At 41.7% G+C, this 24,175-nt stretch overlaps 1 protein-coding gene across 6 annotated transcripts in view; it reads right to left on the reverse strand.

The window, feature by feature from the left end:
- PPARGC1A (PPARG coactivator 1 alpha) overlaps positions 1 to 24,175 on the reverse strand; it is a 356,064-nt gene that overhangs the window by 30,181 nt on the left and 301,708 nt on the right. For 5 of the 6 annotated variants that reach the window (XM_084516472.1, XM_084516475.1, XM_084516474.1 and 2 more), the window contains 3 exons: positions 4,965 to 5,159; positions 3,879 to 4,001; positions 2,753 to 2,957 (listed from right to left, as the gene is read on the reverse strand). In XM_084516472.1, the coding sequence (XP_084372598.1) occupies positions 2,753 to 2,957; positions 3,879 to 4,001; positions 4,965 to 5,159 (523 nt within the window). Of the gene's footprint in view, positions 1 to 2,752; positions 2,958 to 3,878; positions 4,002 to 4,903; positions 5,160 to 24,175 lie in introns of those variants that run through there. The other variant, XM_084516477.1, reaches the window with a different exon arrangement.

The raw sequence follows: 24,175 nt of genomic DNA on the forward strand, positions 1-24,175 counted from the left end.
AAGGTGACATATCTTAGTGTGCATTTTATATATACCTATGATACTAATGTTTGTGACTGTTGCCAGTGGCTACCTAGAGGTAAAACTGGCTTAAAAAGCATAGATCTTGCTGTAAGGCTCAGGAAGAAAGTTTGTACAAATGTTCCCACTGTGTTTTAGAGGATAAAATCTACATATACTTACCCAGATTAGGCTTTCTAAGAAATGAATGTTTAAGAGCTATTTAAGCCTTTAAAAAGTATCTCTGGCTCTCATATAGAGAGGCAAATCAGAATACATATACATATAAAATCTGAAGCGCTGAGGCATAGTATCAAGGCATTATCTCACACTCCAACGTATAAGGCAGAGATCACTGAGCCTTCCCACTGAGAAATTCATATACCAAAACACCCTTAATTTTTTATTGCTAAGTAAGGGCTTGACCAAACCCTGCTCCTGCAAAGGATTCATCCGCATTTACAGCCACTGATAAATATTTAGCCAAGACAATATTGTTTTCCATGGTGCCTGTTTATTAGTTTCAAGTTCTATTGTGGTATTTTATTTGTATTAAAAAGTGTTTATATGAAGTTGCTTGTCCCTGTAAATTGAAAACATTCAGGTTCCAAAGAACTAAATTTCCTCATGGGCAAATTTCGATGCAAAACTACAAATGATCTTTAGCATGAATGGGTTTGTGGACATTCCTGTGGGTTTGCAATATGTTTGCAACAGTAACCCTAAAGGAAAATATTGTTTGACTTTTGTGAGCTTTCACCAACTTTGAAAAAAAATATCAGACCCTGATTATTTTTTTAAATGGAGCCAATTTTTTTGTACTTTTGATTAAATGTATGAAAAAATGATTGCATGTCTGTGAATACCAGTTAAATTTGCAAGGTCAATTCTGCATGAATTGACTGTCCAAGCTGAAAGCATTATATTCTCGTATTTGTATTATATGCAGATCCATTGATATTGAAGTCATATATTGGTGTATGAGACAAATCTGATGAAAAAACATTTCAGAAGCCTGTAAATTAAACTGCAGGAATTAAAGAGAGTTATTTCTCTCTGCCTGTAATTTCATCTGCAATACCACTAAAGTCAGAGTCATCTGTTAAACACTGGCAAGTTGGCTACATGTCCTGTCAGAACTTTCCTAATTTCTCCCTCCACAATGTTGTGGGCTCACCTTGCCTTGTTTCTTTGCATGAAATCTGCACAATTGCCCAAGCTAGGGAAAAATTCAGCTCTGATCTGAACAGGAAGATTTTATAATTGGTATTTATGTACAAGTGCACATACATCCACATATACCATACATGTGTGTATAGGATACCTTATACATGATATGCTTTATTGCACCCAGCAACGTTAATAAAGCCCTGTGTAACCTCTGGCAGGTCTGTGCCTGGTTCCAGTACCATCACAGTATGAGACCCAGGTTTGAGATGTACAGTTCAGTCTGGATTTTCTTCTGAAGCAGTCTGCTGAAACTAGCCAGAAGGAGTGGCAGTTGGCATCCAAGAAGCTCTAAGGGCAGCTGGACTTCTTTCTTACAAGAAATATTGTTCAGAAAATTTGAAACCATAATGGGGAAAAATATACTTTGGATGTCGGAACATACAGCAGCAAGAAGGGTATTTAATTATGGGAAGGGAAGATTATTTTATTAAATTTGCTTATACCTCCTAATGAAGAGTGAAAGAATAGATTTGATGAAGGCTGAAAAAGCAAGGGGAGGGAGTGAGAGGAAAAGAAGAGAAGAAAAAAAAAAAAACAACAACAAAACATATGCCGTTTACAATTACCACTTTAAAAATCCCTGAACAACACATATTGGGTCATATCCTGATCTCTGTTGCAGCTGGATAACTTCCACTGATTTCAGGGGAGTCATCCAGGATTTGCACCGATGTGGCTGAGGTAGGTATCTGGCCTTCTAGATGGCCAGTGTATCCACAGATGTATTTTAAAGTAAGAGTAACTTTAAATAAGCTCCCTTTGGGCTCATAAGCTTTTACTGCTTTCCTTTATCTTGGGAAAACAGGCAGGGAAGGAGGGGAGAGAAAGCAGTAGAGGGGTCTTTAAGTTCTTGCATCTCTGCCATAGAAGCTACTTGTAATATATCCCAGTTCTTTATGCATCAGAGGGTACTAAAAGTCAACACAAGTGTTTAGTTTGGGCCATAAAGAATCTAAAAAGAGAGAGGGAAAGATCAGGATGGCAGCTAAACTTCCAACTATTTACAAAATAAAATTACAAACCAGCATTCCAGCTTTAACAGGAATGACACATTTATTGCTTATTCGGTAGCAGTGAGAGTACTATTTATTGTCTCTTAAGGACGATGTGGCAGGTTAACAATGCCTTCAGTTTTACGCTGGCAAAAAGAAAGAAGCTCACTAATGAACTGACCTGCCCAGCTTGTTTAGGGGTATAATGATTTCTTAGTAGTATAGGACTCTGTGAATAAATATCTCCAGCTAGCTCAGTATATTAATACATAGTATTTGCTAAACTTACTTTTTTCTGAGGTTCCTTTTCTGGGGTTGGAGGCGATAGAGGCAGGATTACAATTGTTTAAAAAATAAATGTATCTAACCAATTTTAACTTCATTATGCTGTTTTAAAACTGTCTAAACAGAAGAGATGCTGGATTTACAAAACTAATCCAAAGAACAGAAAGTGTATGGAGGGTATTCACAAGCACTGCATGTCAGCTTCCCTCCAATACCAAAGCTAAGTTCTGAGCTCCAACACCTACCTTGCAGGTGATTTGTCTGAGACTGCAGATGGGGCTTCCTTTTGGAGGTGCATTTCTCTTTGCTGCTGTTCCTGTTCTCTGCTGGTTTGGTCTGAGGAGGGTCATCATTTGTAGTCAGATATTTGAGAAGTTCAGAGCAGGGACGTCTTTGTGGCTTTTGCTGTTGACAAATGCTCTTTGCTTTATTGCTCCATGAATTCTCAGTCTTAAAAACAGGGCATAATAATAAAAAAAAAAAAAAAAAAAAAAAAAAAAAAAAAAAAAAGGCAGCAAAAATTAGTGAACTGAACCTTATCAGAATGGATATAGGTTTTCTGAAGAGATGAGATTTTCAATGAAGTGTTCAGTCTAAGTGTACTAGATCTATGAGCTGTGAATAATTGTTTGCAGAACAAGAAAAGAAAATTACATTTAAAATTCCTAAATGACATTTATACAGCTTTTATTTCATTTCTCCAACATTTCAATGTTCCTACTCAGCAACATGTAACTAACAAGACCCTACAGCGCCTTTACTGTGAACAAAAAAATAAGTTGGTTTAAACCTTAATTTGCTGCTGATTGCTTGAGCCCAGTATTCACAACTCTCTTAAGTACCCCTAAACGCTCCGTTTTCAGTTACAGTGAATGGCAAGACAAACATTGTTTAATACTGCCTGCTAACACAGAATTATGTCAGAGCTGCCATTCTGCCCAATTAATGGCTGATATACATCTTTTGCCAAGAATCCAGTGCAATTTTTCTTAGCTCAGACAGCTGGTAAAATGGCAGTCCCGCATCCTGGAGTCACTCATAAACAACACCAGCCCATCAGCAAATTTTATCGTACCCCCTGCTATTCTGCGTGTCAATAAAGTAGGCAAGAGTAACAGACGGTGGGACTGCAGCTGAACTCTGCCAAAAGAAAAAGCACAAATGAAATATTCAGAGCATAAAGGAGCTCAGGTGATTTTCTGGAACCCAGTCTATAATCTGTGCACGTTTTTGAAACGGTTGCAGGATAGTAGGCAGATTAATACCACACATACAGATCTATTGCTTACTTGGTTGCTGAAAGCATAAAAGACCTTGTTACAGTTTTTCTTTTTTTTTTTTTCCCTCTTATTACAAAGATTAAGTTTGTACCTTAACAACCACAGGGCTTGTTCTGATCCTGTGATTTGTGTTTGCATGGTTTTGTGTGCTGAGACCACTGCATTCATTGTAATTTAGCTGAGTGTTGGCTGGAGCCAGCAAGAGCTTCTTAAGCTACAAACACATCAGGGAAGGGGAGGAGGAAGGAAAAGAGTAAAGTTATGCATCTTTATGGATTAAAATGACTTATCTACATTTTTGCATAGTTACTTAAAATTAGCTATATCAACTTCAGCAAGCAAAGTACATTAAAACAGAAAGAAGGGCTCAATATTCCCCAGAGCAAACAGATTTCATTTTCTTGTGAGGCTTGGCAGCAAATTTCTGTTCACTTTCCTGCAGTATACTGCAGGGCAAGCAGAAATGGCAGGGGCCTTGGATTGCTGAATCCAAGGCAAAGCAAAATTCTTGGTAATCTGTTTGACAGAACAGGTCTCTCTGATCTAAACACAGAAGTTAACTTTAACAGAATAATGGATGCTTGTATCTGACTGCTGCTGCGGAAGTCAGGGATAAGGGGCTTTCACTAGAAATAGAATCACGTCTCAAACTATCTTTACAGAGCAAAAAGCATATAAGGTTTCACCCACATCCTCACCCAGGATTCGGTTTTGCCCTGATTAACACTAAGCTGGTGCTTACTGGTCAAATCAACAATAAAAGCACAAAATTAGCCCCACATCACACCAGACTCAATGGGCATTTCTCTACAGATCACCCAAAGGAAAGTCTAAACATACGTAGAAAAAAGCCCCAAGAAATGTAACATGAATTAAAAACCATTACACTGACTTATTTGAACAGAATAATGAGCAAAAGTGTCAGTCATTAGCACAAGAAACTCAAAAACAATCTCTTCAATCCACTTTTTAATGGATTCCATTATTAGTCATCCTACAATTGTTGTTGTTTTTTTTTTTTTTTTTTTTTTTTCCCCACTTAAGTTTCAGTTCTTTACTTGATTTTCCTTTTCAGTCTAAATGAAAAGTCCAGACCTTACTGTGACTACATCATACCCATGCAGCGGGTAGCCAGAGGCACATCCAATTCCTGTTAAACAGTAGGAAGGGTTCTTACTAGAGACGGCTCTTCTGCCTCCTGGGTTGGAGGGGTGCCGTCGGGCATTGGGGAAGGGCTAGCGTCATTTTCATTGGTCACATCTCCATCTGTCAGTGCATCAAACGAAGGCAATCCATCCTCATCCACAGGGATGCTGTCCAGTGTCTCAGTGAGAACTGCTAGCAAGTTCGCCTCATTCTCTTCATCTATTTTCTGTGTGAGGAGACAAAAAAAAAACAAACACAAAAAAGTGGAACCAGATGAGAAGACAAAAGGAACAAAACAATGACTCTGTATGTGAACAAGCAGTCAAAACATCATTAAACTAGCTCTTGAAACAGTAACCTGCAACAGCATCGCGGAAGATGTAATTAAGTGCAATAAAATTATCCGTCTTTGCATTCAAGAGAAATCTCTTTGCATTTGCAGTACATTGTTCCGGTTTACTCTTTTTCCACAATTCTTCTTCCTACCCAGAGTGAACACCGATAAATAATCACGCCAGGATTGCATTACAGGACATGCCGAAGCTGCTGACACCGAACGATGGTGTCAGCCCAGGCTGTCTCCTTCTTTCTCTCTTCAACACTGCACACCAGTTAATTGACCTGACAAAATTACAAGAATCAGAGAATAGGACAGCTAATCAGAAGACCAAAATGAATTAACAGAGAAGTCTGGCAAACCTTGCTCACACATGTAGCCCGGTGCAAGAGAGAAAGGGTTTCCCTTCAACACGTCAGGAAATACTTGCTCCAAAAAACAAGCGAAAACTTCTTGTTCCTGAGCATTTTTGCATAAGACAAGCAATCAGGACTCATATTGTAAATGGCAGATTCTTTGGGTTTCTTTTAAATGAATGTATTAAGCAGGTTGCCTTTGAAGTTCTCCTTTCGAGTTACATAGTTTGAGTGCTCAATGCAACTATTGTATGCATTTATCTAATTCCAGCTGCAATTATAAAAAGTAGATTAATTCCTAATCAGATGCGGCTCTAATGTTAATTTATATTGGATATCTTCTTTCAGAAACAAGACTTCCTTTTGTCAAATTGAGTAAATTTAAATACCTTCCAATTTTTTAATGAAATATAGTCCCTGCTGTAAATTACAGTACATATTTTTGGAGTACTAAGAGTTCTGAGGAATAGAATTGTGTAAAAATCATTACATTTATTCTTCAGAAAGAGTGGAAATTGATCTGGACAGATCAATTATCTAGGATTTTTAGGCTGATCCTGGTGAGGTTAAAATAAATGAAAAGCCTTTCCCTGGTTCCAGGGATCTGACCCAAACTCGGGGATATCAGCTGGGAGTTTTTCCACCCACTTCACACTGGCTCATCGCTCTCCTGGTTCACACTATGACGAGATTTCAGCTAAGTTCAAATCTCACATTTGAGAGGGAATTAGCAATGAATATACACATAAGTAAAATAAAAGCTCACCTTCTTATAAAAAATAGTGTTAGAAAAGTCAACATCAAAACATTGGCAGTAACATCTCAGAAGAGAAAAAAAAAATCAAGTGAACCTGGGTGTCCCCTCGGTATGACTTTTTCCTGCAATGCTGCATTTACCAGGCTCTAAAGAGAGATGACCATAAACCACACAGATAATTCCTCCTGTCAGGCTCTTCTGACAAATCAGCCTCACAGGTTCTTGCAGACAAGCTCCATCTTCTTGTTAGAAAGCCACAAATTGCTCTGGTGCTTACAGCACCGTCTCCCAGAAATGAATAAACACTCAAGCAAAGCTAATGCTAAGGAGAAGCATTCACTTATAAGGCCAAAAGGTGCTTGGCCACTGAGAAAAAGAATCGAAGTCTATGCGTCTAGTAACTTCCACCGTACCATATAGAAATATGCCTAGTGCCATGGTAATTCAGATGCTTTACTCCACTGCAGGTGTAGAGGGTATGGAAATAAGCAGAGGGAAGCCGCCCTGTGAATAAAATCATGCTCCAAATACAGTTTTCACAGTCACTTTTTGAGAAGAAAAGAGGAAAATTAACGGTGTCACTTTTAGAAAAGTATAAAAGGAGGGTATTAGGCAAAGAAGCACTTTGCATTGTAATAAGGCAGAATGGCATGGACTCCAGTGAAATCACTGCCCCAGGTGATTTGGGGGATTCTGGCTGCCTGACCCCTGCCTTAGCAATGGGAACGTCCCCAGCAAGTCCAGCTGGTAGGGTGCCCCTCCACCCCGTGCTACCGAGCACTTCAGCACATGGAGCTGACAACAAGGCTCCAAGTGTTACTATTTCTAACTGGGAATGCCTCCTTTAATAATAGCATGCCAGAGGAAACCCTGATATTTGCTGTTAGCTGCTTAGCTCTCGTGCTTTAAACAGACATTCAAGTGCGCTGACATTCAAGAACAGAAAGTTGAGTGGACACTGGTCCTCATCACAGCAATTTCAATTAGTTTTGTACAAGTTTCAACATTCAAACACCCCAGAGAAAGCAAAGGATGTGACAAAGAGGACTCTGTTAAACAATTAATGTCACTTTCCATTATTGCTTCAGTCCCAATTTACAGAGCAAATAAATCAAAGTCACCACAGATGAAGCACACTAGCTGGCTAACACATGTCTATTCACAAATGACATGGCAGTAGGAACACATTAGTCAGGAAAATGACATTGCAAGATAACCTTTTAAAGGTTTAACTATGCTATTGCTCCTAATTGTCCTAAATTACTGTTTATAAAGAAACACATTTATTAGATACAGCAGGAACAGGGCTGAGGAGAGATGCGGAGAGAGAGATGGTCGGGCACATCACCGTCTGAGTAATAATCACTGAAGCAGCAACTTTCTGCTTTGCTATCACAGCCTGAGTCGTGGTGTTGACAGCACTGGGGAGAAGCAATGCTGTGGCCAAATGCAGGATATTTCACGGTTTCAGCGCTGTCACCTAGAAGTCCACATTGCAGAGCAGGCTCCAACCTGCTCACCAAACAGACTCGGAATGAGGCCCATGAGCACCTTCAGCATCTGCTGAGGGCAGTGGAAGTGAAGGGTGCTCGGCACCTGAGTAAGGCACTCAGAAATCCACTCGGTTGTGTTCTGAGCTTCCAAGCTAAAAATTATTTGCTTCCATCTAACGAAGTGGCCGTGAAGTTTTTAGACCACCTGAAGGAAATACAGAACGTAACAAAAAGGGGTGGAGGACTATCTCACATGTAAAGCCACACGGCAAACACGTGGGATTTTTACGCTCAAGAAAACACTTCATAATGACTGTATTTTGCTAACGAATGGAACTTTTTAATGCAGAAGCAGTTATGCATCACTTCTCAGCCATGTCACATGAACTTCTGAAAATATTTCGTTGCTGGTTTAACATAAAGACAGCGGGGCCACAGGGTTTCTTGATCCCTGTAAATTTCCACCTGCCAGAAGGAGGCAGGGAACCTGAGCATGGCACTGCGTGCATGTGTTTGCATGTATCTGAGTGCTAGAGTTTCTAGCATATCTAGAATGATATTTGCTCTGAAGAAAATAAGATTTGGCACTGGTGCCATTGTGTACCAAAAAACAAAACAGGGAAAGCTGCCTAGTGCTGTAATTGGCCAGAACACCAACTCATCCTCCAAAATGGCACCTAAGCACCATGAGAAGTTTCTAACTGTGCTCTTCTGTGTTTTTACAAGTTTTGCTTTAATCTTTAATATTTCTACAGCACTAAAAATAATTCTCTGTCTGAAAACACTTTATTAGTAGTGTAACAATCTTATTCTAATTGGTTTCTGCCTTCAGTAAAATGTCTCCAGAGATATTGTCTCTTTGGCCAGTGAAAAGATCTAAGAAATTAGGTGATAATTTACCCACACAAAGGTATTTAAATCCTCTACCCTTGGTAATTCCTTCTCCTTTGCTTATTCTGCCTGTTGATGGAACTGGGTTCACCTGGTGGTTAGTGCTTCACAACTGCAATACAAGTTATTTGTCAGCAGTCCCATTACAGAGGCACACCCCTGAGGTAGGCATATTGAGCAACGTTGTGGTTCTTCCTTAGATTTTTCTTCCTTAAAACAATTGTGCAAAATTTTAAAATGACCATCCTTACCATCACCAATCCCTTCCTGAAAACCCTGAGCCAGCGTTCAGAGCTCCTGACACAGGACTCTGCTGTGGCTCTTCCGCAGTCAGCATGGGTATGCTGATTCACTCCAGACAAAGGTCTAGCCCGTTATACAGAAAACCTTGTTTTCAAAATGTTAATAGCATCTGCAACATTCTCCCTCTGGTTGATTCCCCTCCACCTTTTGTTTGCAGTTATTGCATGCACAGCTTTTGCTTATGGTATCTCAAGGAGGGAAATCAGTTAGCAAGTGATGATGATGCTCTGAAGTTTCTCCACTGATGACTTGAATGATGCAGAAGCCCTTCTTGATTCACACTGAAAGATTAGGGCCTGAACTGCGGTATTAATCCACAGCTCTGGGCTTGGAGCAGTGGCAGCTTGCCACGTCTTCGTGAAAAAAACAGGAAACTTTGGGACAGATCTGCAGCTGACAGAAGCTGTCACGGCTCCAGCAGGCCAGCTCTGTGAGCAATTCGGAGCAGCCAGGTGGATACCTGAAGTCACAAGGGATCACTGTTTCAACAGATCGACTCATTTCTCTTCGGTAGCCTAAGATCTATTCATAGCATAATTAACAAAGAAAATAAAAGATTTTCCTCCAGCTGAAAATATCTGAGTGATCTAAAAATACTAATACATTATGGCACTACTTATGAAAGCACAAAAATGACTTGTGAGCACATCTGGGGCTTCCAACAGGATTTAATTCCTTAATTTTGGAATAAACTCATCCTAAAGACTCACAATGCTAGGAGATATGAGGGGTTTTGCCCCTTTTTGCACATAAGGATGCAGAGGCATTGAAAAGCTCACCACCACCATCCCAGTCCCAAAGTGCAGGGGTAGGAGCAGTTCATATCTCAGCCCTGGCCCCACAAACCAACCTCTGCCACCCAAGGATGAAGATCCACAGGCTGGGCAAAAGCCCAAGAAAGACATGAGGAGGGAAGGGCTCAGGAGGCAGATAGTTCCAGCCACAGGAAAATGCGGGCTGAGGCCAGGGGCTGCTGATGGGAAGAATCACACCCCAACTTTTCCATCTTCTAGCAGATGGAGGCAACCTGCTACGCCACGGGCACAGACGGTGCAGTGATGGAAATTTGTTTGCCTTCACAATGTCCTGTCCCAGGCACATTGCCTTTCCCTTGACATAGAGCTGGCCACCCCCAGCAGTATTTTCTCCCAGTGAAGAGGAAGCACACACTCCACTCTACCTGTTCACGTTCAGTCCCATGACATTATATAGTTTGAGAAGTATTTTAGCTTCGCTTTTACTGCTCAGCTGCTTTGCAAATCCTTAGGCATCCTGCACTGTCTTACAGAAAAAACCCACATGATGCATTTGCATTAGAACGGTTTTCCAAGGTCTGTTAGTCTGGTCCCCAAGAGACGTTCCCATAATTGAAATGCTTAAGTCCAGAGCTATCAATTATCTTTAAAAACAAAATGGAGTCCCACTAGGAGAAAATTACAGCCAGGTTTCTTTATATGTAGTAGAAATGTGGGGATTAATTATCACCACCCCTGTGAAAATGCCTTTAGGGTATGGGAAGGAAATGAGAGATCTTCTCTTCTTCTTGAAGGAGACAGATACACTCACATGCCGCACATGCACCTGCAGGCAAAAGACAACTTGAACTGAGAGATCACGTTCTGATTTCAGCAGTCCCACTGCCCAACGTATGGACCATGTATGTACCTCATCTGATGGACACACCAGGTCCTAGTATTTTCAGTCCAGCCGGGTTTCTGGAGATGCATCCTGACCTGAAGAAACGTACCTCTGCGCAGGTACTCGGTGAAATGCTACCCTGCTTATTTTCAAGGAGCAGGCATTTTCTGAGCAGAAGGCAGTATTTACACAACTCAAAGTAACAACATAAAAGCAACTATATTTATTATTATCCACATACTCAATACGGTGTGTATGTGTGGTCTCAGACACTTCTCATGTTTATTCTTGCTATCTGAACCCGGGTTATTTTCTCTCCGAAAGAGAGAGGCACTGACCTGACATTGTAAGATGTCTGTCAAGTACCTGGGATTAAAGCAGCACCACTTAAAGCCATGGCACGGGCCATGTGCCAATAGGGTTTTCTTTAAGATTTTGCCCTTGATCACCTGAAGCGATGCCGCCACAGCTCCTGGGAGATGGGCTATCTTTTCAGGTGAAAAATCTAACCTTTTTGCTATAAACTAAACATGTCAGTTTAAAAGAGCCTACTAAATATTCTTCTAGCACAAAGGCGCTTGTTTTATTGCTTCTAACGAGTTGTTGCAGTTCAGAAGTTTCCATTACAGCCTGGCAATTAAGTTTCTAATAAACTGAAGAGCTACTAATTGACTTATTCATCTCCCAAACTGAGGATCCAGCTAGCAACCTGTAACACGTTTTACATCTTCTGACCAAAATTCATTCACATTTTGCAAGCCATTTCAATTTCATTTGTGTAAACTGCATCTTTCCCCTCTCTGATAGTAATCTTTGATTGTGGGGAAAAGGCAAAACAAAAATTCATCCGAGAGCAAGCTATCGTGTGCTGCTGGCTGCGTTAGCGGGACCAATGATAAGATATTGCTGTGCTTGAATCACTGCACTGGTGGTAGACCCAATATCAAAAATTTATGGTAATTGAAACCACAGAATCTTTGGAAACGCAGTCAATTTGACTCAGTATCAAAAGGTCACTCTATTCAATTTATACTCAGTGCTGAGCACAATATTGAGAAAACACCTGAAAGCAAATGATCTTATCAGCAGTTTGTGCCTCAACATTTACTGACTACATAGGCTAATTTGCTGATTACTAAATAAATGCCTTACCTGTGTTTTGCACTGGTCTAGCTCACCAGAGGGTCTCTTTACCTTGGGCAGAACTTGACCAGGAAAGCACTCCCTGCTCTCAGCATTAACCTCACCTCTGTCACACCTGGACGTGTAGGATTTGTATGGCAGCCTGCTGTACGGAAGTCTTCCATGTGCTGTGCTACCTGACACAGCCCCTGCTTGCTGTGCCCTGCGTGCTTCATTTTCACAGACCAGGAACTGCAGAGGGAGGAGAAGGCCTGGAGCATTGTCACCAGCTCCAGCGTGAGAGTTTGGGTGGGCCGGAGCACAAAACTCTGCCTACATCTCCGGTGGGGGGAAAAAACAAGAGCAGGGGAATTGTAGGAATGTAAAGGGGAGAAAGAGTTGGATGAGGAGACAGAGAAAAAAAAGAAAGGCTGGGACTTTCCCTTGCCTGGAGTGAGAGTGATGGGGAACTGAACCTTGCTGCCTCCTGATGCTGATGGGGACGCGGGGCCAAGCAGGGGACACAGAGAGCAGGCGCTGGGGGTGACACAGCACGGACAGACAGACAGACAGACCTGCACAAGCCGTTCCCCCTGCAGGAGCGAGAGGTCAGGCAGGCTGACTGCCAGGCTCGAGTGGCACACGGTGCCTGTCACACATGCCTCCGTGCCTGTGCAGTCATCGTGCACATGACAAGATCCTGAGCAACAACCTGCATGGAGACTTTTAATTATTATTCCACTCCTAAAATGTACGGCAGGGTATAGAGTCACAGCTGCTGGCTGAGGGCCCCCATCCAACAATGTCTGATAAGGAACAAGCACTGCAAGAAGAGGGAAGGGGAAAAAGAAAGATACAGGTTACTGTGGGAGGTTAGAAGATGTTTGGGACTCTCCCAGCTGCAGAGTTTTCACTGACAATGTCAGCAGTATTTCAGTCCAAATATTCAAGCACTGCTTGCTCAGATATATTTATTTACTTGATTTATGGTACATGCCTACACTAATCTCTCTGTGCACTCACGTAAAATTTTTCAGCATTTATGTACCTTTGTTAGACTGCATGGCATGTTTGGGGGGAAAAAAGGAGCTACATATATTTTGCAGTGATTATTTCACACAAGTAATTGATGTAAAAACTGCTTTTTCCTCTTGATAGTGACAGACATCTCTAAAAAATGCACTTGAGTGTTAGTACATATCCTTCCTTTGAAAACTACGAAGTGTAATCATGTCGCTTTTGTCCATTCTCTATTTCAGTGTTGCATTTGCTCTAGTTTTAATTATATTGGATGCATCAGGACGTCTATCATAATCCCTACTTCTTTCTAGAGATTTATGGCTGTATACAAATATAAATTTCAGGGGAAAATTACATACAACACACCAGAGAAAAGTTTAAATATATTTTTAACTTTTACTCAATTACGCAGAGACTCTGTTTTGTGCAAAGAGAACACACGCACGTACAAAAGTTTCTTTTAAATAGCAAAATAAGAGAGACACTTACATCTGGTGCTTTTTTTTTTTTTTTTTCCACAAAACTGGAATTTAATTTGGCTGGGAAATTAGCATTTGTAAAGTCTCAATGTCATTAAAATTTTATGATGTTTTAATTTATTAGTGTGTTAAGCTTCATCAAACCTTCCCACCACACCTGTTGAGCAGGCACTACAAACATGAGGACTTCAGTCATGTCTCACAGGAGAAAAACACAGGTTTTGCTTAGACCTGCAGTATGAATGGATCAGTACATTGTTAATACGCCTGGGCTTTCCATACATTTTTGCTGTGATCTAACTGGATGGCTGCCATATGGTTTCATTTCCTACACACTTCTGAGCTGGCTGAAGACTGTCTATTCAGGCTCAACACAAAAGCTTGTTTACAAGGCTAAAGTTGCATTTACATTATATCTGTTACCTATGCAGCTATACTCTTGTCTTTAAATATCACAGCAACGTCCCCAGCATCTTCCTGGTATGTCCCAGCAGAAGTGACGAGTAACACATACACCATTATAGAGGTGGCTTGGCTAGATAAACAAAGACAGGAGACATGAGTCCTAAAAAAATGAGGAAATCACCGTGAAGAGGAAAAAAATGTGTCTTTAGATATGTGTATTCAACTCTTACCAAGCTAAAATAGTTTCAGAAACTTTGCTACAACCACTGTGGATACTCGTCATTATGAAGGGATGTGTCTGAATTTTCAGCTGGTTAAGCATTCGGACTAGGTTAGATGTCTCATAATACCCTTAACTGTATATTTCCTTGATTGTCACTGTGTGCTAAGGCTTTAATGTTCTTTTAATGCAATTTTGTGTATGTGAATAGAATCATAAACTAGAAATAGTGATTTTAACACAGAAAACATTAAAAGCATATAAAGAGCACAAAAAAGCTATCTGTTGCAAAACCTCCTCTATAGAAAGTCAGTCGTTGGCTCATTTCTAAGTTTGCTGGAACTTGCTAGTCTTCAGAGATAATATTGATAAAATCTGGAAATGTAAAATAGATGTAGATTAAATGGTATGTAAATTGTAAAATAAAATGTAAAACTACCTTGGTAGTTTACGCCCAAACTGCCTTGGTCATTTACCCTCAACCATCCTAGCAGAGTGATGTAGTGCATGCACACTGGGGTGCACGCTATAGTTCCTACAGCAGTTGCCTCTCTTCTATTTATTTCCTACTCAAAATTGAATACATTGCTCCTGCTCTGATAGCCTTTTAAAACTGCATGTCACTGGTCTGCTGTCCAAATGAGGTAAAAAGCTGTATTTTCCTCTAGAAGACACTGATGCTAACTAACCAAACTCTTTAACATCAGAAATGGTGAAAATGAGCCTTGGCGTTATTTTTTTGTGCTGCCTGTTTAAAAATGACCCCTAAAAGGAAATCAAGTCCAGCTGTAGCTATCAATGCACTAAATATCATATTAATTAGGCTGTTCCTTTAGGCAGGGACTGTCTTTTTGTTACGTGCTCACATGGTCCCTTTCACACTGGTGTCCTGATTTACAATCGAGCTTTGAGATGCTGCCACGGCACCTACAATAAATAATTTTGCATACCTCTTTTTAATCCTGCTAGTAACTGGAAGAAAGAGAACATGGGCCCAGATGTTCAGCTGCTGTAAATTAGGGCCTCTCCACAGGTTTTAATGGAGCTCTGCAGATTTACGCTAGTTGAGGATCTGGTCCTCTGCTCACTGGGTTTGTCGATGTGAAGCTCGGAGCAGCACCTCCTGTCTGCTGTACCAGTACCAGTCTGCCACTGGGACCAGTAGCAGCCCAGCTGGGGTAGCCCAGAGCCCACTGAGGGCTAATTCATCCTGTTTACCATGTGAGTTGTGCAGCTGAACTCTGTGCTGCTATGTCTAAGAGCAGTTTAAGCATAGCTTGGGTGTATGCAGCCTGTGATGTAGCAGACCCTGCGCTCACATTCACTGCTAGAAATACACTGATGTATCTGTTTGCAGCAAGTGCTTCCTCAGTTTAAAAGTTATCCCCGCTGAAGTTTATACAAGTTATAGTTTGAGCCTACCAAACTGCCAGATGCATAGCAAAGAGTTTTTTAGCACGGGGTATGCCTAACCTCAGGAAGGAAAAGTAAATCGCAGCCATGTGAATACTACAACAGAGATGGAGCCCTGCACGTGACCGGTTTCAGTTCCAGTCCAATGCCACAAACCTTACCGTGCCCTGGGAAGGGAGAACAGGTTTCATTTCATTTCTAGAGGCAGAAGGCTGGGGCCACCTATCACAGCAGCACGACCTCTGCTCCCGAGGATGGGACGCTGCCAGCACACCTGGCACAGACTGCTGAGGGTGAGCAGTGGTATGGCTCCTGTTTAGGCAGCAATAAAACCTTGTTTTGTAAACTGATGTATTGATTACATGCACGCTCACACCACCAGTGTGTGTGTGTGGGGAAGCCGAGAGAGAAGAAAGTAAATATGGTACACTTCATCCTACAAAACAGAGAGCAGAAAAAAAAGAGGCCCTGTGGTATTTCCAGTAAAAAGGAGCTATCTGTAAGTGAATAATATTGCACGGTTTTATATGCTGCAAGCACTCTAAGCTGCCAGCTTAGTATTTCACAACAGCTGAGGGCCTTGCTCCCTGTTCCGGCAGCGAAGGGAGCCCCAGGCCTGAAGAAAGGCTGCCCAGCGAGCATAGCATGGATGTGGCATTTGGTTCTCCTGTGGATTACAATGCCACAAACCAAACACAACCCACTGAAGTCAACATCTTTAAACCAGGGCAGATTATGCTTGTAAGTGAGAAGCAAATCGGGTCCTTTGTGTCCGCCCTCCTTTCCCCAAGAAAAACGAAATCCGTTCCCCCTCCCTCAGACACATCACCAGCAGCAGCCCAAGCTGCGAAAAGTTCAGCTTCACCACCGGCATGATGTTCATTTCCATTAGGCTGGGTCTATAAAACCCTCCTCCTATTTCTGCCCTTCCACAATTTCGGAACAGCGAAGCCTGACGTGCTGTTCTCTTGCAAAGCCACGCTGAATATCGGGATGTTCGAAAAATCTATACAGAGAAAGCTCTTAAGACAAGAGAGGCTGAACGTTTTCGCCACAAATGGTTTGTTTTAGCTATCTCCCTTCCTCATGTTCGGCGGAAATCAGACAGCTTATTGGCTTAGCTTGTTAGGCCAGGTTAAAGGGATGCGATGCTGAAAGGCTCTTACAGAAGCTTACCCTCAGACTAAAAATAGCAGACACTAGAGAATTATCTTAAATACTACCAAACTTGTTCTGCACTGTGAATGCAGATAACTGTAATATGTTTCCATTTTTGGTAGTTTTACAGCTTTTTAAAGTTATGCTTGCTTTAGCTGACTATTTAATTAGTTTCTGATTCTATTTGCCACTTTTTCTCTCAGAGATATAGCCTGAGGGGTACTTTGCCTATGAATCCTTTGTATTTAGCAGTGTTGCTATTGTTAAAATCTAATGAGCTGTTGGATTTGCCAAACACTCGGTATAGGTACAAACGCTTCTTTGAAATATAAATGTTTAGCACATAGCAAATAGCAAATCAAAAGATACTCCAACGCTGCACCCTCGCTCTCTCATTGCATATCTCATCAAAAGAGAATAAAAATAAAAATCTGCTTTATTACATTTAAATTCTGAAATTCCAAACTGCGTGTCTGAATGAGACATTTTTAGCTCGCTGCCTGGGCCTTTAGAGGAAAACTAAATGATTTTTGGTACCGTAAGAGGACTCACATATTAGCAAGGCTCCATGGTCTGACGCACTACCATGCCAGTCAAACTGAGGGGCTCTCATTATTTTATTTGGGGCAAGACCTTTCAGTCCCTAATGAAGCCATCTCATCTTTAAACACATAGTGTCTTAAAAAAAAAAAAAAAAAAAAAAGCAACTACAAGCAGTTCTCACTGAAGGCCATGATAAGATATCAAAATAGTAATGCCAAAGCAAAGCAGAAATGTTCTCAGACTATATGTAAATCCTACTCCTTCTACAGCCAGTCTGAAATATATCAGTCCTGTTGCTGTTGCCTCAACTCTCTGCACTTCTGCACGCCCCACCATCGCTGGGACTTGCTGCCCAAGCACAGATCAGGAACTTTACAGGAATCCAGCACCAAGTGCCTCCGCATACCAACTCCCACCTGCAGCCCTCCACGTGAGGTCTCAGGTGCTACAGCGGTCTGGGCACCAGAACGAGTGCCATAACAGGAGCACTACATGGAAACTGATTCAGGCACGTATTTCAGCATGTTTTCCAGTATTTATTCCTTCCCATCAAGACTGGTTTTACCACAACTTTTTAGTACACATCACTTCTAATATAATTCAGAAATGTAAAAAAAAACAAAAACAAACAACAAACAACAACTTGGGTAAGGCCAAGTTCTAGAGACAAATGCCAGGCAACATCAAGCTAAAACCCAGCTCTGTAGTTGAACAAAAGTTTTTCCCTATTGGGCAGACATCTCATCTGACTCCTGTAGAGCTGTTAGAGCCTGTCCTCTTAGGCACAATTTTTCTTTGACTCTCTTGCAGGGTGAGAAATGTTTTTGTTCTTAAGTAGTAGTGGTATCCACAGATATATGCCCCTGCCTTTATAAGCTGAAGCACAGTGGCATAACCTAGCCACAAGTCTTGCAGTTGGCATTAGAACCATCCATACGTCTTCATTTGGGAAGCAAGTTTTCATTTTCGAGTCAAGAGTTAAGTTCACAGTCTCTCCGTCAAGTAAACAACGTGTCTGTTGTCACCAGGCTGTTGAGCAAGCCCTGCCTTGAAAATACACACTCAGTGCTTTTAGCCGCCTATTGCTCAGCCTTCCCTTCCATAGTCAGGCAGCAAAAATAATACTCGGTCTTCGTTATTATGATTAACATTACTATCCATCTCCCACAATTTCAGTTTCTAGTCATTTTCTGTGACGTTGGCACTACCAAGACAATGGCCCTGTTGCACTAAATGATCTTTAGTCACGTTGTAAGGGAAAGGATCTGCACACAGAACTTGCAGTTTAAGCAGACAAGATGAAGAAAGGAGGATTTGAATCCTCGCTTTACAGCAGGGGATTTGATGTGCCGAGATTACTCAATTCCTCCAGGTCAGGGAAAGCCGATGGGTGCAGGCCAACGCTCCAAGCAGCAGCAGCCTCCCCTTCAAAGCAGTGAGCACACCTCACCAACAGTACATGCAGTCCCTGGCCCAATGCACTCAGAACCCAGCTTCCAACTGACAGAAGAAGCCTGAAACATGGTTGTCTAGAGCACTGTCACAGCAACGTGACTAAGGGGACGCTCATTTTGTGCCTTCATAGAGCCTGGAGATTCCGCTGATTTCGGTGCAGCAAAGTCCCCGTAATATTTGCACACATTACTGTCATTCCTGAATGGGGTTTTCCACAGAAAGTTAGCAAAGAGGTGGTAGTGAACAGACACAACAAAACAAGGGCAGTGTGCCACGTGTCGCCTGTACCAGAAAGTCACGGAGACACCAGGGTGAAGTGGTGCACGTTCAGCACTGCAGCACACTGCAGCAAAGGAGGAAAGTTTGGACCAGAGGGAAGGGACACAGTCATGGCTGAGTTCAAAAGCAAGCACTGAGACTGTACAGCTTATCCTGACCAGCTGGACCCAACCCTCAAAAGGTTGGAAGAGGCTGTAATAAAACACAGGAGGAAGAGGCTGTAATAAACCAGCAATTCAGCAAGCCTCTTGGAGGAACGAAGGGTTCACAGAACATATTGTCCTCAGTTTTCTCTTTGCATAAATTCCTTTGGGAAGATGAAAACCAGAATATATCAAAAGCAGATTGGATAAGTCATTACCTGTCCAGATAGCCAAGGTTTGCCCCAAGGAAAAATAAACAGGAGAGAGTGAACTGAGCATTCAGCACAGCTTCATCTCAAAGGTTTCCAAATTACTATATACCAAGTAGGAAAATACTTTACTTAAGAATTTGGGTGGTGTTTAGAAGGAAAAGTATTCACAAAAGCAATCCCTGTTCATCCCCATCAACCTGCCTGTGGGCCCCAAAGAGCAGAGCCCTGCAGGACAATGCATTGAGCATCTGCAACATCTGACCACATTCCAGGCAGAACAAGAGAAGAAAAGCCCTGTTGCATTGCTTTTTGCTGAATACTTTAATTCTTTTCTCTTGCTAGTGAAGAGACTACACTTCTGTTCTTTCTGGACACAGTTTTAATAGCTCAAGATCTGAGCTCTGCAGTTAGGAACCTGCTGAGCTGAAGTAGCAGACTGCGGTGTGGCACTCGTTTGTGGACTTCGTGTGCAAGGCCGTCACCCACCACAGCCTGCAAAGGTCGTTACAAAGTCTGTAGGAAGTCAGACAGCGGCAACAGAGGGAGAAAGTGTCTTTGGCACAGGATCAGGGATAAAATACTTTCACAAAGGTATTAGTGGGATATCAGGCAGAGTGAATTGGAATTAGTATGAGGAATTGTGCCATTAGCACCAGCAACAGATTAAGTCCTGATGATTTTCCTTGTATATAAGGTAGAAGAAGACAGGGTAGATATTGTGTGCTTATTGAAGCGAGAAGGTTAGAGATAAGATATAATCTAACCAAATCATGGAATGCAATTTGGGAAGATACTCAAGAGTTACGGAGTCTGAATTAGCAGGTTTGTCTAATACCTATTGGTACAATTATGTCCTGATGCGAAACAATTATTGGATTCCAGAGAGGGAGAACATCAGGTGAAGTGGCCCTAATCCTTCACGAGCTGAGTAGCATTTCGGACCAGGAAGGACACCTGCACATACCCAAAGGCACAAGTATTCAAGAAGTAGACAGCAGACAGCTCCAAGAACTTTGCGGTGTACAAACTTGGCACTGGGAGATACATTTTCCTTGCACACAATTCAGATGGACTTGAACATTTAAACAGCAGTCAGCAATATTTTGTAGGTTTTCTTTCCAATTCTATGAACCTTTTGACTCCTTTGCTATTGAAAACACATTATTATGCCACACTCTTGTTCTTACATCTTCCTCACACAGCTATTTTGCTAAGGTCTTTTCCATGAGTTTGGCTTACCATTTAGCAGCTGCAAAGTTAAAAATAAAAATAAAAATCATTTTAGAACTGAACAGAGCATTTGTAATGAAAATTGGAGATGTGCAAAATTTGTCCAAGATCTCATCTTAAGGCCTCTCAAGAGAACCTCAGCTAACTCGTGCATGGTTGCTCTGTAAAATGCAGCAGTTTGCAAGGAAACCAGCTTTTATTTTTTTAAGGTCAGCCAAACTCATTCTGATTTGACTCTCTAGGATTAACAGTGATGAGGACTAATGTGGACTGTCTCCAAATTTCTACCACTTTGATTTTCAAAAAGATTTTTTTTTAAGTTGGGAATTTTAAAGACATAACAGCAGATGATGAGTCTTGGTCAGAAATGACTACAGTGTGATGCACTTCTGGACAATACATTGAAGGGATTTCTTTATAAGAACAAAGGCTTATTTTAGGAAGGAACTGGGACAACCTCGCCACTCTGTTGAAAGGGATAGAAGGGCAATGAGTTCTATGGTAGGATCTCTTCTTTTGCTGACTCAGTGAAGACACATTTGTCATTCAAAGACAAATTAGAAAAGGGCATGGATCATGCTACATAGATGCTCAGTCTCAGTTATCAGCCAGGTACAGGCAGCTTCCAACGCATCTACCTCCAAGTGCATTTAAAAAAAGGCAATCTCTTTTGGTGGATGTGGACAGAATGTCTTTGTCAAAATTTCAGTTTGAGCAAATACTGCAAAGCGGTTTAACACGGGGAGGATTTGTTCCCGCAGAAATTGACACAAATTCCTTTAGGACAGGGGCAGCCACCCCAACTGCACAGCTTGGACTGCCAGGAGATAGAATTAGGGAAACTGGAAGATAACACTGTGGCCTAATGTAAACTCTTAAATCTGCTGTAAACAGAGCAGTAACATTGGCACATAACAAAACTGGTATCTGTCATTGCACTCCCAGAAGCAGGTGTAGGAAAGGACAAGAAACATGATGGATTTTTTGCTCATTCCTATGCATTCTGGTTGGGAAAAAAAGTATGCTGACAAGCTGTGGTACGTAGCCAATGTTACATTAATGGAGGGCAAGCTGGGATGGTTGTGTTGAGAAGAATAATGTGAGATCAAGTAGAAGTGATCCCATTTTAGGATTCTGCTAAAAGAGCAGCACAACGTGGAAACCAGAGCCTTGAGACGGCAACTTTCCTGGATTTTATAGGTTGGACTGACAGAAAACGCAAGGACATACACACACAACTCTAAAAAAGCTCCTTGGGCCAAGACATATCTTCAAGAATATTTATATACACAATTTTCAAAAACACATCTTATGTTGAAGTTTATGGATAGACCAGCATTTTTTATTTTTATTTTTTTTTTTAGCTTTGGGTTCAAAAATCTAAGTCTCACGAGTTTAATCTTGTGAGAGATGCAGAAACAGAACCACCACCCTCATGCAGCACGGGGCTCCCCCCACAAGCCTTCTTGGGCCTGGGCAGGCTCCCCAAAGAGGCAGTTGAGGTGTATCTGAACCGTGCTCACCAAGCAAGTGCCAGCAATGGGGTGTAAGGCCATTTTGATGGTTCGGTGGAGAATTAGCCCTCCATGGCCTTTGAGCTTTAACCATCAGCTTTACTGTAAGGTTCCTGCATTGTTTTCCCTGTGTTGCTACAACTCAGATCTGCTCCTTCTCTGAACAGAGCCTAGGAGAAACACCAATATTGAGCAAGAGCTAATAAATCCACCCCGAGCACCAGTCAGCACTATGCAGAGATATGCTTTTGGCCCTGCAAGAGCTAATCCTGATCTGGTTGTAGGAGCACTTTGTCAGTGCTAACAAGCTGTGTCTGACTAGTTAAAAAGGGTTCATGGCATCTTTCAAATGCCAGTATTTCTTAGCTTACTAAGCCTAGTCCTTTCTTCTTTCTCCCTTATTCCCGTTAGGTCTGGAGAAAAACAAGTCTTCACATTGGGATGTACTAGTTAAGGCAGCTTCTCTCTACATTTGGCAGTCCTAAATCATGATGCCGTAACTGCAGCTTCAAGCCAGCATCTCCTAGCTGGGTTGTAGGTCAGAACTTCATTCCCTGGGCTGGGCAACATCAGGAGCCTGCAACCACCTCCAGCTGGCTGGGAGGAAAAGGAGCCCTTTTACAGAGCAGTGCTCTCAGGCCTTTAAAAGAAGAGTAACTTGAGTATAACGTCACCTGCAGGCCCTGAGGATTTATCTGAGCTCTTATCTTCTTTCACTACTTTTGCTCTTCAATGCGCACACCATAAAACAGGGGTAGGCTGGTCACTAGTACATACAAAGAAACTATCCCGCTACTACAGGGCTTTTAGGTATTGCTATGAGACAAGTAAATAAGGACTGTGTTTAGCAACTAAAAAAAAAAAAAAAAAAAAAAAGGAAAAATGAGTGTCCAGCTCCCAGTCAAGGAACCTGGCATGTCAGCTACTAAATGACCATATGAAAGCGGGGCAATTAATCTTAATTCGTGAGATGAGATTTTCAGGAAGGTTAGGTATCTATGACTAGTTTAAAAAGTAAATGCACAAAGAAGTAATGTGCCGCCAGAATTGTAACAAAAAGATTGCATGGGAAGTTATGCATTATGGATGATTTAGCAATATCATAGATAGCACGGGCTCCAGCAAAAAGAGTGAAATCATCCCTATCTTCCCATTTGTTGGCAGAATTTTAACAAGGGGCTCCTGGGAGCTCTTGGGGGCTCCTCCATGGCTCAACAGACAAATTAACTCATCAAAGGGAAGGTAGGGATGATTAACTAACAAGAGCCCCCTCCAGCCCATCACTGGCACATGGTTATTTCACCCAGATGGTGTTCACCTATGTGAAACTGGTAATGACAGTTTCAGATCAGATTTACAGAAAAACATAGATAATAAGGTGATGCAAGAGTGACATGATAAGCGTTATTGGTCTGTGATGCTCTAGACTGTGCCAGAGGCAGCAGAGCTGTTTTGTAATGTTAGCCGCTGTTTTGTAATGCTATCCTCTCCGCCCGAGAGATTTCCTGCTGCAAATGGGAGACTCGGTCTCCAGAGAGGCATTTGACCTGACCCTTCCTATATGAGAGTGGGATCAACAGCAAAGAAAATGACAAGAGATGGCAACACTCCCGTTGCATACAGGCAGAAGCAGTTTGACACCCTTTTGCTGGAAATGGATGAATGCCTCTGTAGCGTTAAGGACTGGGAGATATTTTCTTATGCACTAGAAAAAAAAAAAGTTTTTGGCTTTTCACCAGATGCAATTGAGGTGACAATTGGTAACATTTTGCTTAGTATCTTCATATAAGTGTGAAGAGTGCTTGCTGGGTTTTTAAGGACAGTCACTACAGCCAATAAAATCCACACCAGTCCTGGTGGGGGAAAAAAAAAGCATAGCAAACACAAAACCAGAAAAAGAATTCCAAAAATGCATAAATTTCCCCCAGATAGGCAGAGATAAATGCCTACTGCTCCTCTTGTGGGTGCCCAGAGAGTCAAATGCCTCACAGAGCACATCCAGCCAGATGTCAGTAAGCATACACTAAAGTTTTTGTTTATTAAAATAATTGCATCTTTATTGCAAAAATAATTGCATTTTTATGGATTACAATAAATGCCCTCCTGAAGTGGAAAGAAGAGGCCCAAGGTCCTCTTTGTTCAAACTCAGGCCTGGCAGAGTGGGTCAGACGATAACTAGATACAGCTAGTTAACTGATGTATAGCAGGGTGTGTGGGGGGAAATAATGGATACTAGAAGACTTCTAAAACTCACATCATCCTTGCTTTCCTCTG

This window comes from Aythya ferina, assembly GCF_964211825.1.
Source record: "Aythya ferina genome assembly, chromosome: 4".
NCBI classification, from domain to species: domain Eukaryota; kingdom Metazoa; phylum Chordata; class Aves; order Anseriformes; family Anatidae; genus Aythya; species Aythya ferina.